A 14733-nucleotide genomic window follows, 5' to 3' on the forward strand; every position below is an offset into this window, starting at 1 on the left:
CCGCTACAAGTTCCGAAATAATCAGGGACTATCTTTCTAATTGCCAACTTCCAAAACTAAAGGAAGAAGAAAATCAGGCACTCAACGCCAAAATAACAAAAAAAGAATTGATGGATGCAGTAAAAATGCTAAAGGTTTCCAAGGCCCCGGGCCCCGGTGGCTTCTCCAATGCTTACTACAAACGGTTCCTCCCGATCTTATCCACTCATCTTTTAACATTATTCAACTCATTTATGGAGGGTACCCCAATCCCGCCGTCTATGACCAACGCTAGTCTGGCCATAATACATAAAGAGGGAAGAGATCCACAGCAATGTGGGAGTTATTGCCCTATTTCCCTATTAAATAACGATCTTAAATTATACAGTAAGATCGTCGCCACTTGACTGAACCCAATTTTACCTAGGTTGATAAACATTGACCAAGTGGGCTTTGTCCAGAACAGACAGGCCTCCGACAACACGCGCAAAATTATAAATATAGTTGACCATGTCCACCTCACAGGCACCAAGGCAGTTTTGTTAAGTCTTGACGCAGAGAAGGCAATTGACAGAATTGATTGGATATTCCTCGATCAAACAATTCAGAAATTAGGCTTCAATGACTCATTCCTGGAAGGAGTTTGAGTACTTTATTGTAGCCCCTCAACAATGGTTAAACTCCCGGGGGGTTCAGCAAAAAACTTTGCAATAAAAAATGGCAGAAGACAGGGGTGCACCCTGTCTCCCCTCCTTTTTGCACTAACAATTGAACCTCTGGCATCAAGAATACGAAACAGCGTTGATATCCAAGGCATTCGAATTGGAAAGACCAATTACAAAATTTCACTATTCGCCGATGATATCATTCTTACCATGTCGCACCCCCATACCTCCCTCCCTCCCCAATCTGCATAAGGAATTGACTGACTTTGGTAAGATATCAGGCTATAAAATAAACAGCGACAAGTCAGAAGCCTTGAATCTCAATCTATCGGAGCCAGAAGTACAACTATTAAAACTAAACTTTAACTATCGGTGGAGACCTTCATACAGTACATAAAATATCTGGGAGTAAATGTATCTAAGGACTACTATTCCCTATACCGACATAACTACCCACCCCATTTTGAAGAAAAATCAGAAAGGACCTGGATAAATGGGAATATCAAATATCGTGGATCGGGAGAATGATCTCAGTTAAAATGAACATACTCCCCAGATGATTATATTTTTTCAGACACTCCCGATCCGGGTCCCTGGGTCAGAATTGAAAAATATCCAAAATAAAATGTTCAAATTTATCTGGCAAGGAAAGAGACCCAGGGTTGCCAGGTTAGTACTAATGTCGCCAAGGGCGAGAGGGGGTACGGGAGTGCCAGACATCTTAAAGTATTACCAGGCAGCCCAATTAAAACAGGCGGTCATGAGGAATTCGGGCCCAGACCAGCTTTGCTGGCTAGAGATTGAATCGCAATACGCCAAAACACCTTCTCTGCAAGCGTGCCTGTGGTCTATGGACAGAGGCGATATGGTGGCCTGCAGGCTTGAGTTAGGGGCGATGGAACACACATGGGATATATAGCAAAAGACCAAAACTAAATTCCAACTTTCGACACCTGGCTCACAACTCACGCCACTTTATAACAACCCCATGTTCCCCCCGGGTGTGAGACAAAGCAATACGAACTATATAAAACTAAGGGGATCAGAGCGGTTGGCGACTTGTTGAACGATAGGAAGCTCCTGAGCTTCCAAGACTTACGCACCAAATTTGATGTTCCAGAACTGGACACATTCAAGTTCCTCCAAATCCGACACTTTCTGTACAAGTTGTCCCCCACATTAGAATTTCCCCCTCTCACAAAATTTGAAAGACTGTGCCGGGAGGACACACACCAAAAAGGCCTTATAACTAAAATCTACGCTGAATTGGAGAAACCAGCGAACCCATCCGCACATGACTATATGCTCAAATGGGCAGCGGAATTGAATATAGATATTGACAGAGAGGATTGGGAAGGCATATGGGACTCGGCATCAGGAACTTCCGTATGCACCACAACTAAGGAAAATATATATAAGATAATGTTCCACTGGTATCTCACACCAGTGAGACTGAAACAAATCTACCCTCTGGCTTCTAATCTATGCTGGAGAGGCTGTGGACAAAAAGGGGATATGGCCCATATTTGGTGGCTATGTCCAGGAATTCAGAAATATTGGCTCATAATTCAAAATCTAATAAAAAAGGTCACAGACCCCACAATCCCTATAGATCCGCTGACCTACTGTACCTACTGGGCAGACCGTGGGAGGAAATCGATCGCCCAGTATGGAAATTAATCTCCTTCGTTTTAACAGCAGCAAGATGCTCAGTGGCATCCTCCTGGAAGAAGATATCTCCCCCCACAAAACAATCGGTGAGGAAGAGACTGAACGAAGTGATGTTAATGGAAAAAATGACAGCATTCCTCAATCACTCGACAGAGAGGTTCTATAATATATGGGAGCCTTGGTTGACCCATTGAGCGTGCCAGTTATATTCTCTCCCCAATAAAGTTAATAAAGATGGATTGCCGGATTAGTACGGGGAATCGCCCGCTGGAGAAGGAAGGGACCCTACCCCTTCTCCCCCCCCCTTCTTCCCTCCACTGTCTTTCCTTCTCTTGGATCTAGTTCTCGGGACCACTGAGCGACCCTGGCAGTCCACCACATTCCTGTGTGGTTACCTTCAGTGGCCCCCACCCCCTCCCTCCCCCCCTCCCCCCTGTATCTTTCAACAAAATGAAAAAACAATTGTTACTGTATTAGGCTATTTCTACTCTGAAATGTTTGTCATATGACGTATCAATGCCTAATAAAAATGTTTGGAAAAAAAAATGCTAAAATACCTTCTCTAGATCTGTGTGTATCTGGTAAGCTCACCCAATATAAAGAGTTCTTACAATTATTTACTGTATTGTTTAAAAGCCTGCACATCTTAAATTAATTATAATAGTACTTTACATTGTGGTTTTCTTGTACTGTTTACAGTATGTTGCCACAATTATGAGGAAAAGATCTCTATCTTACATATGTAAAGATGAGAAGGATACCAGTCTTGAAAAAAAAATGCAATTTGTATTGAAGCGTGCATACAGTATACAGATATATCTAAGGTACAGATCTTTTCCCCATCATGTTTGCACTGTATTATGGATTTACTGAAGGGTGTTTCCTTTAGGAGATATTGAAACTTTATAAGGCTTTTTAATTTAGAATGTTTTGTGCATATGATTACCTTAAAGAAATTGTATAAATCCTGTGCTTCAAATTTCCCACAGTGTGAGTGTGCTTCATCAGATTGTACACATACAGTATGTTAACCACAATACAATTTGACCAGCTTGCCCACCACACCATAGTAACCCCAGTTAAAACAAGTGATCATTTAAAAAATTTTTTTTAAAAATCCTTTACCTCCGAGCTGAAATTCTACTGTTTCTCTCTTTTACCCTCATGGAGGAAGACCTGTAAATGTATGTAGCCAGGACTGGTTCTTGGTTACCAGTCTGCCCTCACTGGCTGTAAGCCCTGGTAAGAGCAGGCCTGCCAGTACTTATCATGGGTTTTCCCAATCCCAGCAGTGCCCTTGAGTGACAGGGGGGGAGGTGGAACCAGGCCTGGGTTCACCCAATCCTGAGTCAGACCTGGTGCCCCCCTCCTGGCTGTACTTAAGGGGATTACTGCTCAAATTTAGTGAGTGCCTCTCCCTACTTGAGAGAGGCAGGTCACACACAAGTTGCCTGAATACTTGCCTTCCCTGTTCCTCTTCCCCTTGGGGGATAGTGAGTGTGCACCTTTCCGCTGATCCTGATAGAGGAACAGGGAAGAGCAAGGACTGCTGCGGCGGCCCTTGACCTGTAGTGCAGGTCCAGGGACCAGCTGGATACAACACCAGAGACTGCATAGGGCAGAGGCCTGCTGTGACTGCATTGAGCTGAACAGAATAAACCGTTCCAGTTATTATACCTCCTGCCTGGTGTATGATCTTTCTGGGAAAGGAGAAGGGATTGTGTTCTACCGTAGGAGATCGCCTCCATACATCTGGAGCCTGAGGCAGATGGAGGCGCTGTACCACTAGAGATCTATGTCGGGTATGTACCCCAGAAGCTTGTCCTGTGTCCCCACAAACATCGGCGGACGACTCAGCCCTCCTGCTTACCAACAGGTAGCATGCACCACACACACTGTAATGGCAGAATCTCCCAGTGGGGGAAACACTGTTACATGTAAATGTCTATTATATTTGCCATCAGGGCCGCCAACAGGGGGGCAGGGGGCAGCCTGGACTACTGACCCTGGCCCGTCCAGTCAAGGGGCCCGGCCTCCCTGCCGGCAACCCTGCAGTTCTCTCTCTGTAGGTAAGACAGGCCTCCCCTTTTCTGGGGCCGCCCCATTTGTCCTTCCCTTCCCTCCTCTCCTGCAGGACAGATGGTCCCTCCCCTTCCCCCGGCACCGCCCATCTAACCGTCCCTTCCCCAGGACCTTTTGCAGGCCTCCATGGGCCTGCAGGGTTCTCCTGTGCACCAGCCATGCTGAGCCAGCAGGCCCATCCAAGAGCCTCAGGTAAGCCCACATGCCCCAGACACCCCTTATACCACCCTTCCAGGCCCCTTACCCCCAAGGTGTGTGTGTGTGTGATGGGGGGCTTATATTGTGTGTGTGTGTGTGTGTGTGTGTGTGTGTGTGTGTGTGTGTGTGTGTGTGTGTGTGTTGTGTGTGTGTGTGTGTGGTGTGTGTGTAGGGGGGCTTATATTGTTTGTGTGTGTGTGTTTGTGTTTGAGGCGGGGGATTATATTGTGTATGTTTGGGGAGGGGGCTTATCTTGCCTGTGTGTGTGTTTGGGATTTTGACAAATTCCAATCTTCCCTTATAAGAGTCACCTTTTTACCTGTGTCTATCCTCACAGTTTTGGTTCTACTGTTTCATTTCATCGGTATCATAGTTACATAGATGAGGTTGATAACAAAACATAATTCTATTGTTTTTGATTGCACTGCCCTGATCTCGTCATACTAAATAAAACATCTGGAACAGCCAAGTCTCTGTTTTTTTTGTGAGAATTAGAAATGATTGAGGCTGGGGCAGGTTTTCTATCACATTATTTGATTCCGTTATTCTATTTTTCTATTACAAAACACTTTCAAGTTTCTCTTCTATGCTTCTGACTCACCAACTTTAGCTTTCCTTTACACCTCATGTCCTACTGCAAATTCACTGTCTTACTACTTAAAACATGGAGGATCCATAAAAGCATCTAAATAGACCACTCGTCCTATTCTCAGTTCTGTTCAATAACTTTAGATGATTGTGGTTTACGTCGTTTACTCAAGTTAATAGTTCGGGCGTCATAACTAACTCAACACTGACAAACATAGTGGTTACATGTCTCTGATATATCTTCAATAACACATTTTATACATCCAAAGTAACCATTGCATGGCATGTTGTTTAATAAATTACTTTTAGACCTACCCCCAGGCCTTTCGTGTCTTCCATCTGTGTGAAGAAGCATTGAAATAGGCATGCCGACGTTCTTAGATCTTCCTACAACTACCACATTCCTCCCAAATGTTTCTAGTCCTAGTGAAATAAAAACAAGACAAAAAATGCAATATAATTATTAGCAAAAATGTCCCCCTATGCATGTTATTGTACACATTGATATTGACCAATGGCATATGGAAATTCACTGCCTAGGCAGACATTCACAGAAAATAAATAATATCAAGTATAAACAAATAAATACAATAAAAAACTAACGATACCACCGCAAACACAAATAGCAATGGAGTAGTCCTTTAGAGTTGATGAAAGCAGCATGAATGGGTAAATTCAATAGTTAGAAATACATCTTGCTGCGATCTTGGAGAACAGAGCTGCTGTTAAGAATAAAGTGTGTGCGTGTGTGCGTGTGTGCGTTTGTGCGTGCTGGCATGTGGATCACAGTCAGAGAGGACGTAGATGAGACCTGTCCCTGTGCATGTATGTCTAGCCCAGTGGTTTCCACCTTTTTCTGGTCAAGGAACCCTATAAAATTCTGTGGAACCCCAATGCGCTCTAACAGCGAGCTTAAGATCAGATGCCTTGAAAATTCTTCTGTATTTCGTGTAATTTTGAAATGATCTTAAAATTACAGGGAACCCTTTAGGGATGCCTAGGGAAACCAGGTTGGAAAACACTGGTCTAGTACTGTTACTATGGGATGTATACCTCACTATTTTTGACCGTCCGGTCCAGGTCTTGTATTTATTTATACAGACATTATTTTTGATGAGGGATACATTTATCTCTTTATGTCCTTCACATAGGGGTCATTTTGCTGCACAGTGATTATTGACAATATAGGATTTGTACTCAGAGTCTACTGTGTCATTGAGAGGTAGTTGGTTTAATATGTGTTTTTAAATTTCTTGGTCTAATAAATATTTCATATTTTTGGTATACCTAGAGGCCTTATTTGGGGTTCTTTTTCCTCTGCTCTTGTCATATTATGATATGCCTCCACAGCACCTGATAATGTGTATATCAAGGGGGGACTCCATTTTGTTTGCTATATAACCATTTCTCTATAACCATTATGTACTAACATTTTAGATCTCAGAAACTAACTAAATGCCAAATGTCATACGTAATTGTCTTTTCAAGTCAGATGTGAGAAAGTGACCTCTCACCCAGTTAATGCCAAACTGAACTATGTTTGTTCAGACTTATTTAGCTCTGAAGAAACAGGAAATGTTGCCAGCCATGCTGAGCATGACTTTTACGAATGTCTTACACAATATACTGTCCTGAAGAATGACATTTCCTTCAACTGCCTCCAAACTCGGTACTCAGGCCACTTCCCAGATCGTAAACTGTCTAACTGTCATTTGCTGAGGTAGACAGACTATGAATTAAAGGGGAAGTATGTTACTCATATCTGTGTTTTTTTCTATGTTCAAGATGGCTATATAAACTGACTGTAAACCCTTTAATAAACGAGAGAACAGTTTTTGACAAAGCTTCACTGGTTGTCTGACTCAATTACTGCCCTCTCCCGAGCTTGTCCGCCATTTTGTTTTTCCAGATATCAGTACTTTAAGAGTGGGTTTGAAGCCTCCGGAGGTGAATCGATTCGAGTGGCAGCAGATGTATTCTCACGCAGCGACGTTAGAGAATAGGATACTTTCAGCACCATTGGAGTAAATACTTTGTACATTGATATTAGTCCATTATTACATTTATTCTCTGATTATTAGGTACCATAATTATCAGTTTCTTGAGTGGTCTCCTCTTTTGTTGGTTTATATATATGCAGCGCTGCTTTCCTCCCCCCTCCCCTCCCCTCACCCCTCTGGGAGAACTTGCTAAAGCTACAGGTGTCATGGTGCTTGTAACCTGTGAGGGTTCAGGAGAGATGAGCATCCGCAATGGTAATGGGAAACAGGACAGGCTTTTGGTGATCCTCAGGCTCTACTCATGGTGTGGTGCAATGCCTCCAGTTATAGCAGGCTTCAGTGTAGCTGGAGACAGTCCCCACCATGACAGTCTTACATCATATCCTTACCCAATAGACTGTACCTTACGTAAGGGTATTTAAAACAGGATCCTTTATTGTAGCAGCCACTGCAGTTGTTATTACAGCAAATGCATGGGTTTTTAGGATAGGAACCAGACCTCTGGATGGTACCGGCCTTCTTGCAGTCTTGAGGCCTGGCACTCTTGTACAAATCTTTAACTGCAGTCAGCCCCAGGAGGGAGAGACTAAAAATGCATGTCTCTACTCCAGGAGGGGGAGAGCTGGACTGCATATCTCTACCCAAGAAGGGGGAGAGCTGGGACTGACTGTAATTTAGAACACTTTCTCCCGAAGGCACAGAGGGGGAAGGCACAGGGTCTGCACCATGATTGGCTACACAGACCCAGTTCACCTCCACCCCTGTCACTCAGAGAGGCAGCATGAGGGGGGTAAACCCCACAGGATAGCCTGCCACTGCATGTAGCTACTAGGACTTACTGCACCAACACACTTTATTCGAGCAAATACCCAGTATGTACCTGGCAGATACCTGGAATGCGCCGCTCCTCACCTCTGACAAGCCCCGTTGTGTTTGCCTTCCCAGCCTGGGTTCATGCCTGGCTGACGGGCGGCTGATCTGTTAAATGATAATGATTAGGATTTAATAGGCTGCAATGCTTCGCGTGTCTACCAGATGGCATAAATTCATGAATTGTAATGCAGTATATATATATATACTGTGCAGTATTGCAGCCAGCGGGAATAAAATGCTTCAATCCCTGCCTGGAAAATACCTCAATGCACTCGGGCAGAAAACAGTCACAAACCTCAATACACCCGGGTATACCCGAATTCGTGGGACTAGCCGAGCTCGAATAAAGTGTGTCGCCAGTGTACATGACAGGAGGCAGCAGAAAGTATAGCCTGTACCAGCCATAGGCTACACATATATATATTATATATATATAATCAGGCTGCCAGTAGTCATCATGGGGTTTTCCTTGGTGCTGCACTTGAGTGACAGTGGGAGGCGGTGACATCAGGCCTAAGCATGTCCAATCAATGGACATACCTGGTGCCCTCTTCCTAGCTGTACTTAAGGGCAGTGCCACCCCAAATTTAGTAGTGCCTCTGCCCACTCTTGAGAGCAGGGATCACACAGGATTGACTGGAGCTTGGCCTACCCTGTTTCTCTTCCCCTTGGGGGAGAGGGAGTGATACCCTATACCCCTGGTCCTGCTAGAGGGCCAGGGAAGAGCTAAGACTGCTGTGGGTTCCCTTGGCCTGTAGTGTAGGTCCAGGGACCATCCTCCAGTTGGAAAAAATATATATATCAATGTGGCGCTCTAAAATTATATCCCTATATAAACAAGTATATGCAAAATAATTAAAGTGATACTAATACAAACATGTGAATGCCGCTTAACCCAGGGGGGGTCGTTTGCCGCTTAACCCAGGGGGTTACGGAGAAACGCGTAGAGTGAACCCTGATGAGAGAAGACCACTAAAGGATCGCAGTTCCCCAGAGAGCCAAGCGCGGATGACGTCACTTCCGGTTTCCGGTTTGGGTGAGACGCATCAGTGAAACGCACGCCGAGGCGAAGGGGGGACTGGTACAGCTGCTTTGCACAGAGATCCATTATGTGATCTAAACGCTTGTTATTCTTTTAAACATTGTGAGTGTATTGCACCTCCACTTACCAATTTTAATAGATATTTCGTACAGTCTGCGCTATGTCTGTTTCCTCATTTTTTACCTAAGGTCCTCAGTATCCACTCAGATACACTGACCTACTTCTACCACGGGTAGACGGGCTGTCCCTGAAAGATACCTTTATGGGAACAACACTCACCATACACTTGTGAGTACTCAGCACACCGCACTTTAAATATTTATTTATATACATCACAATACTGCACCATCAGGAAATGTGTTTCTGTTTTACATGACTTTGCGCTTCCCGATGATCTTCACTTCTTCCACCATCCTCCAGTTGACCATCCCAGAGCCTGCAGTGGGCAGAGACGTGCCTTGTTCCTGTACTGTACAGACCAAGAGAATAAACCCGTTCCTGTTATACTCCCGTCTAGTGTGTGATCTTACTGGGGGGAGAGGTGATTATTTCTACTGTAGGAGATCATCTTCAGCTATCTGGAGCCTACACAGATGGAGGCGCTGCACTGCTAGAGAACCTTGTGGGTAATGTACCCCAGAAACCTGATCCTGTGTCCCCATTACCATCAGTGGACAGCTCAGCCCTCCTGTTACCAGCTGGTATCATGCACCACATACGAGGTAATGGCAGAATCCCCGAGAGGGTGGGGGAAACACCGTTACGGCAACAGCCTGATGTGCTCAGCAGGAAATATACAATGTACGAGGGGGAACATTGCCTGTTTTAAATCAGCAGTGCGCGTGAGAACAGACAAGGCGACAAAGCTATTTCATCCATGGAAGTGTGCCCCCAGGTTGGCTATATTTGTAATGGTACATTTATACTTTATATATTTCTATGGTCTAGTAATTAAGCTATTTTTTCATTCCTACTTTTGTGTTCAGTCCCACCTAAGACCAATATGAAGTAATGGCGTTAAAATGTTAATTAGATTAAAACTGTTGCTGTACATATTAATCAGACATGTAGAAGTATTTGTAAATCATTTATTTATTAAGTGGTGATTCAAATGAATGGACCGTAAGCTGCCATATAGTTTTGCAACGCTTCATAAATGGGGTCCACAGACTTAAGTCCAAAAAATATTTAATACCAAAGAAGAAATGCAAATATGTGAGAATATGAAAATATAGTCATAGCTTAAATAAATAAAGACATATCATGCCAATAATTACGGATGTAGCAGACGTTATTGCACTTGTTATCACACAGTAATGCAATATTATGCTACTAGTCTGTAAAATGGTGAATTAGGCCACGTTTATAGTGTCGGCGACGCGACCGATGACGTCACCCATCGCCATCACCATTGGCGAAAGTTGAACTTTAGGTTTGAGCGACATCACTGGCGACAAGGCCATGGACGTCACGAAGGGGGAGGGCAGAGTGCAATAGGCTCTTTGTGATTGGTGTAGAGACAGTCACATGTGGCGACCGTCTCTCTCAAAATCAAATTTCACTGGCTTCCAAATTTTTTTTCGCAACGTCGCTCCGTCGCGCTTTCTTAAGTGCATGCAACGGATTCAATGTATTTGTTTTGGCGCGACGTCGCATTGCCAGGCACTATAAGCGCAGCCTTAGCTACATTTGTTTGCATTGCAAAGTGCAGGAAAACAATAGCAATTTGAATAAAAACGCATTACAACTGGCACCAGCGCTAATATGTTATTGTGTGATAACTGGTTCAGCTCCATCTGTTCATGTACAGAAAATATATAATAAAATACATAATATACATACAGGGATACCCCACATTAACGTACACAATGGGACCGGAGCATGTATGTAAAGTGAAAATGTACTTAAAGTGAAGCACTACCTTTTTCCCACTTATCGATGCATGTTCTGTACTGCAATCGTCATATACGTGCATAACTGATGTAAATAACATATGTGTAATAGGCTCTATAGTCTCCCTGCTTGCGCACAGCTTGGGTACAGGTAGGGAGCTGGTATTGCTGTTCAGGACGTGCCGACAGGCGCATGCGTGAACTGCCGTTTGCCTATTGAGCAAGATGTACTTACTCGCGAGTGTACTTAAAGTGAGTGTCCTTAAACCGGGGTATGCCTGTACAGTAAATATATATATCACCCACATACTTTGACAAAACTAGAAAATGGTGGTATGGAAAATTCAGATAATTTGCTAAAGGTGACTAGTATCAAATAAAATAAGAAAATGCTCGTTCAAACCCTTTCGTGTGAAGGCTTCATATGTCTGTCAACTTACCTGTTCTTTTAATAATTTCCCATACAGCACCAGCAGTAGCAGGAATGATGGAGTACTGATCCAGACAAAGTCTTCCAATATTAACAATGTGAAATCCATCAACATCTTTATCAGGTGCAACCGCATTGCATATGGTCCGTTCATTGATGTGCCCTAAGAGAAAGTAGTGATCGTTTATCTTCTTTGATATCGACACTGATTTCTGCTACAGCATTATTATTCATTATGTACTATAAAATATATTTATATCATGTTCTACTTTGTAAAATAGTCCAGATGTGTATCGTGTTTTCTTTTTATCCTCTTATAAAACCATGTTATGCAGTTGTATTTTATTGTATTGTATGTCTTTATTTATATGGCGCCATTAATGTACATAGCGCTTCACAGTAGAAATACATGTGGTAATCAAATAAATAACAGATAATATAAATAACAGATCATGGGAATAAGTGCTTTAGACATTAAAGTAACATTAAGGAAGAGGAGTCCCTGCCCCGAGGAGCTAACAGTCTAATTGGTAGGTAGGGAGAACGTACAGAGACAGTAGGAGGGAGTTCTGGTAAGTGCGTCTGCAGGGGGCCAAGCTTTATGTATCATGTGTTCAGAATATCTACAGTGCTATTCATATGCTTCTTTAAGCAAGTGGGTCTTAAAGGTGGATAGAGAGGGTGCTAGTCGCGTACTGAGGGGAAGGGCATTCCAGAGGTGGGGGGCAGAGAGCGGAGATGGAGGAAGGAGAGGCAGCTGAGGGTGGTTTGAGTAGAGTATCAAAGACAGAGAACAGTCGGCGTGGGTTAGACTTGTGCATGTTGATTAGTGCAGAAAAGTAGGCTTGTTTAGCTTGCGAGAGGGCAGAGTTGAAACAGGATAGCATAAATTTGTAGTGAAGGAAGTCTGCGAGAGTGTGAGACTTCCTCCAGAGGCATTCAGAGGAACGAGTGGAGGAACGCAGCATGCGCGTGTGGGAATTTAGCCAGGGTCTAGGGTTAGAAGGGCGAGGGCGGAAGAGAGAAAGTGGGGCATGTAGATCAAGAGACGAGGACAAGACAGAGTTGTAGTTTCTGACCAGGTTGTTAGGGTCTGTAGAAAAGCTGAGAGAGGAGAGGGAGGAGCGTAAAGTGGACTCAAAGTCAGGTAAGGGAATAGAGCGCAGAACCGGGGGGTAGATGGAGGTGGAGAAGGGGAGAAGCGAGATAGAAAGAATGAGATGAGATGATGGTCAGAGAGAGGAAAAGGGGAAATGGAGAAATCGGAGAGAGAGAAGTTTTTAGTGAAAACCAGGTCTAAGTAGTGGCCATCCTTGGGGGTGCTGGCTGCAGTCCACTGTTGAAGGCCAAAAGAAGAGGTTAGAGTAAGAAAGCGGGAAGCCCAAGGGAGAGAGGGGGCCATCAAGGTGGCAATTGAAGTCCCCAAGGAGAAGAACAGGGGAGTCTGAGGAGAGAAAGAAAGAGAGCCAGGATTCAAAGTGAGAGAGAAAGGCAGAAGGGGGATGAGCAGAGGTAGGTGGGCGATAGATGACTGCCACGTGGACAGGGAGAGGAGAGAAGATCTGGACAGTGTGAGCCTCAAAGGAGGGAAAAGCAAGAGATGGAGGAATAGGAAGGGTTCGGTAACGGCAGAGAGAGGAGAGCAGGAGTCCCATGCCTCCACCCCTGCCATCAGTGCGCGGAGTGTGGGAGAAGGAAAGGTCACCATAGGAGAGGGCACCTTCCAGAGCAGAGTCAGTCTGGGTGAGCCAGGTCTCAGTTATAGCAAAGAGAAGCAGGGAGTGAGAGAGAAAGAAGTCATGTACAGAGAGGAACTTGTTAGAAAGGGAGCGAGCATTCTAAAGGGCGCAGGAGAAAGGGAGAGAGGAGGGAGGGTGGCAGGGGATGGGTATGAGGTTGTAGGGGTTGACACCAGAAGGAGTAGAGGTTGCAATTGGCAGGCGAGGACGAGCGCATGTAGAAATAAGGCAGGGACCAGGATTGGGAGAGATATCCCCAGAAGCAAGGAGGAGAAGCATGGATAGAAAGAGGATGTGTGAGGATGATTTGTAAGGGTGTTTTTTAGTGCAGGGGATATAGCTGTGTGGTGTCAGAGGACGCAGGTAAGAAAGGAGTTCATGTGAACAGAGAAGGGGTGAGGGAAGGAGAGATGGAGATATATGAATAGAGTTAGAGACATACTGAGGCTGGGCAGTTTTAGGGTTGTGTTTTGAAATGTATGTAGTTATGAAGTTACAGCATATCTGTTTGGTGGTAAATTATTTTGAGCTTGATTCACATACTGTATCAGAACTTGACCATTATATTATAACCTTGAAAGATTGTGCTCCCTAGCAGTGCGTGTTATACATGTCACACTGCACAGTGTGTGTATATTAGGCCACCGTAGGACTCACAATAGATCATTGTTTTCATTAACTAATTCTGTGTATGGACTGTGCCTGCATTGATCTTAGATTATTTTTTTATTACTTATTTATCAATAACATATTCTCTTTTGATATATTCTTCTGTATTTGATCTGTTATTTTCAAATTGAGTGTTGGGAACCTAATTGGGTTTGTTTTAAAGTGTAATATTGACATAGCTTAAAGTCCTAAAATATGCACAGTACTTATGGTTTTGGTCTGGATTCGATTTGACACATTTCTGACACATTCAGGTATATTAGCAGGAATTTGGCAAATAACACATCTGTAGCTGACACCAGACAAAGAGCAACATCCTGTGATAATGGATATCATATGGTCTGATGGCATCAGGTACATCAGTAACACATACATGTATTGAGATTTGTATTCCATTTTAATTAAGCAAATATAAAAGGAAGATACAGTATAGACAGACTGAACTGTATTTCTTGATAGCCCGTTCAGTGTTTAAATCTATGTGCAATTGGCCATAATATTACAGGTGTTTTAATGATATTTCAGAAGCTTTGGATAATAAAAAATTATTATATTGCACGTAGATCACTTTAAAAAGTCCAATTGTTTTTTCAGTCATTATTTGTTAAAGCAGTAAAACATGCAAAAGCATATAGGTTTTTTTTTTTTTTTAATCATTACTGTAGTATTTGATAATACCGCTTGCATTGGTTTTTGCAGGGTTTTCAACTTCTAATGCCATATTTTTTTAATTTACTGATCATCCTTTGGTTGCTACAGCAACAATTTAGAAAGTCCCACCCACTTCCTCTTTTGAAACAGCTATGACATCTTTTTTTTTAGCTCTGCCCTTTGGCAACAAAGTATCACAAACAGTTCTGTTGCTGTATTCCAAACATCAGACCGTCTATTGCTCTGAATGCAGT

The 14733-nt window shown here is 43.5% G+C and overlaps 1 protein-coding gene across 2 annotated transcripts in view; it reads right to left on the reverse strand.

Moving 5' to 3' along the window:
• The window catches only part of MTHFD2L (methylenetetrahydrofolate dehydrogenase (NADP+ dependent) 2 like), a 197573-nt gene that overhangs the window by 92862 nt on the left and 89978 nt on the right, over positions 1-14733 (reverse strand). For both annotated transcript variants that reach the window (XM_075565482.1, XM_075565473.1), the window contains exons 4-5: positions 11431-11583; positions 5499-5606 (exon numbers count right to left, since the gene is read on the reverse strand). In XM_075565482.1, coding sequence (XP_075421597.1) covers positions 5499-5606; positions 11431-11583 — 261 coding nt within the window. The remainder of the gene's footprint in view (positions 1-5498; positions 5607-11430; positions 11584-14733) is intronic.

This window comes from Ascaphus truei, chromosome 1 (genome assembly GCF_040206685.1).
Source record: "Ascaphus truei isolate aAscTru1 chromosome 1, aAscTru1.hap1, whole genome shotgun sequence".
Taxonomy (NCBI): domain Eukaryota; kingdom Metazoa; phylum Chordata; class Amphibia; order Anura; family Ascaphidae; genus Ascaphus; species Ascaphus truei.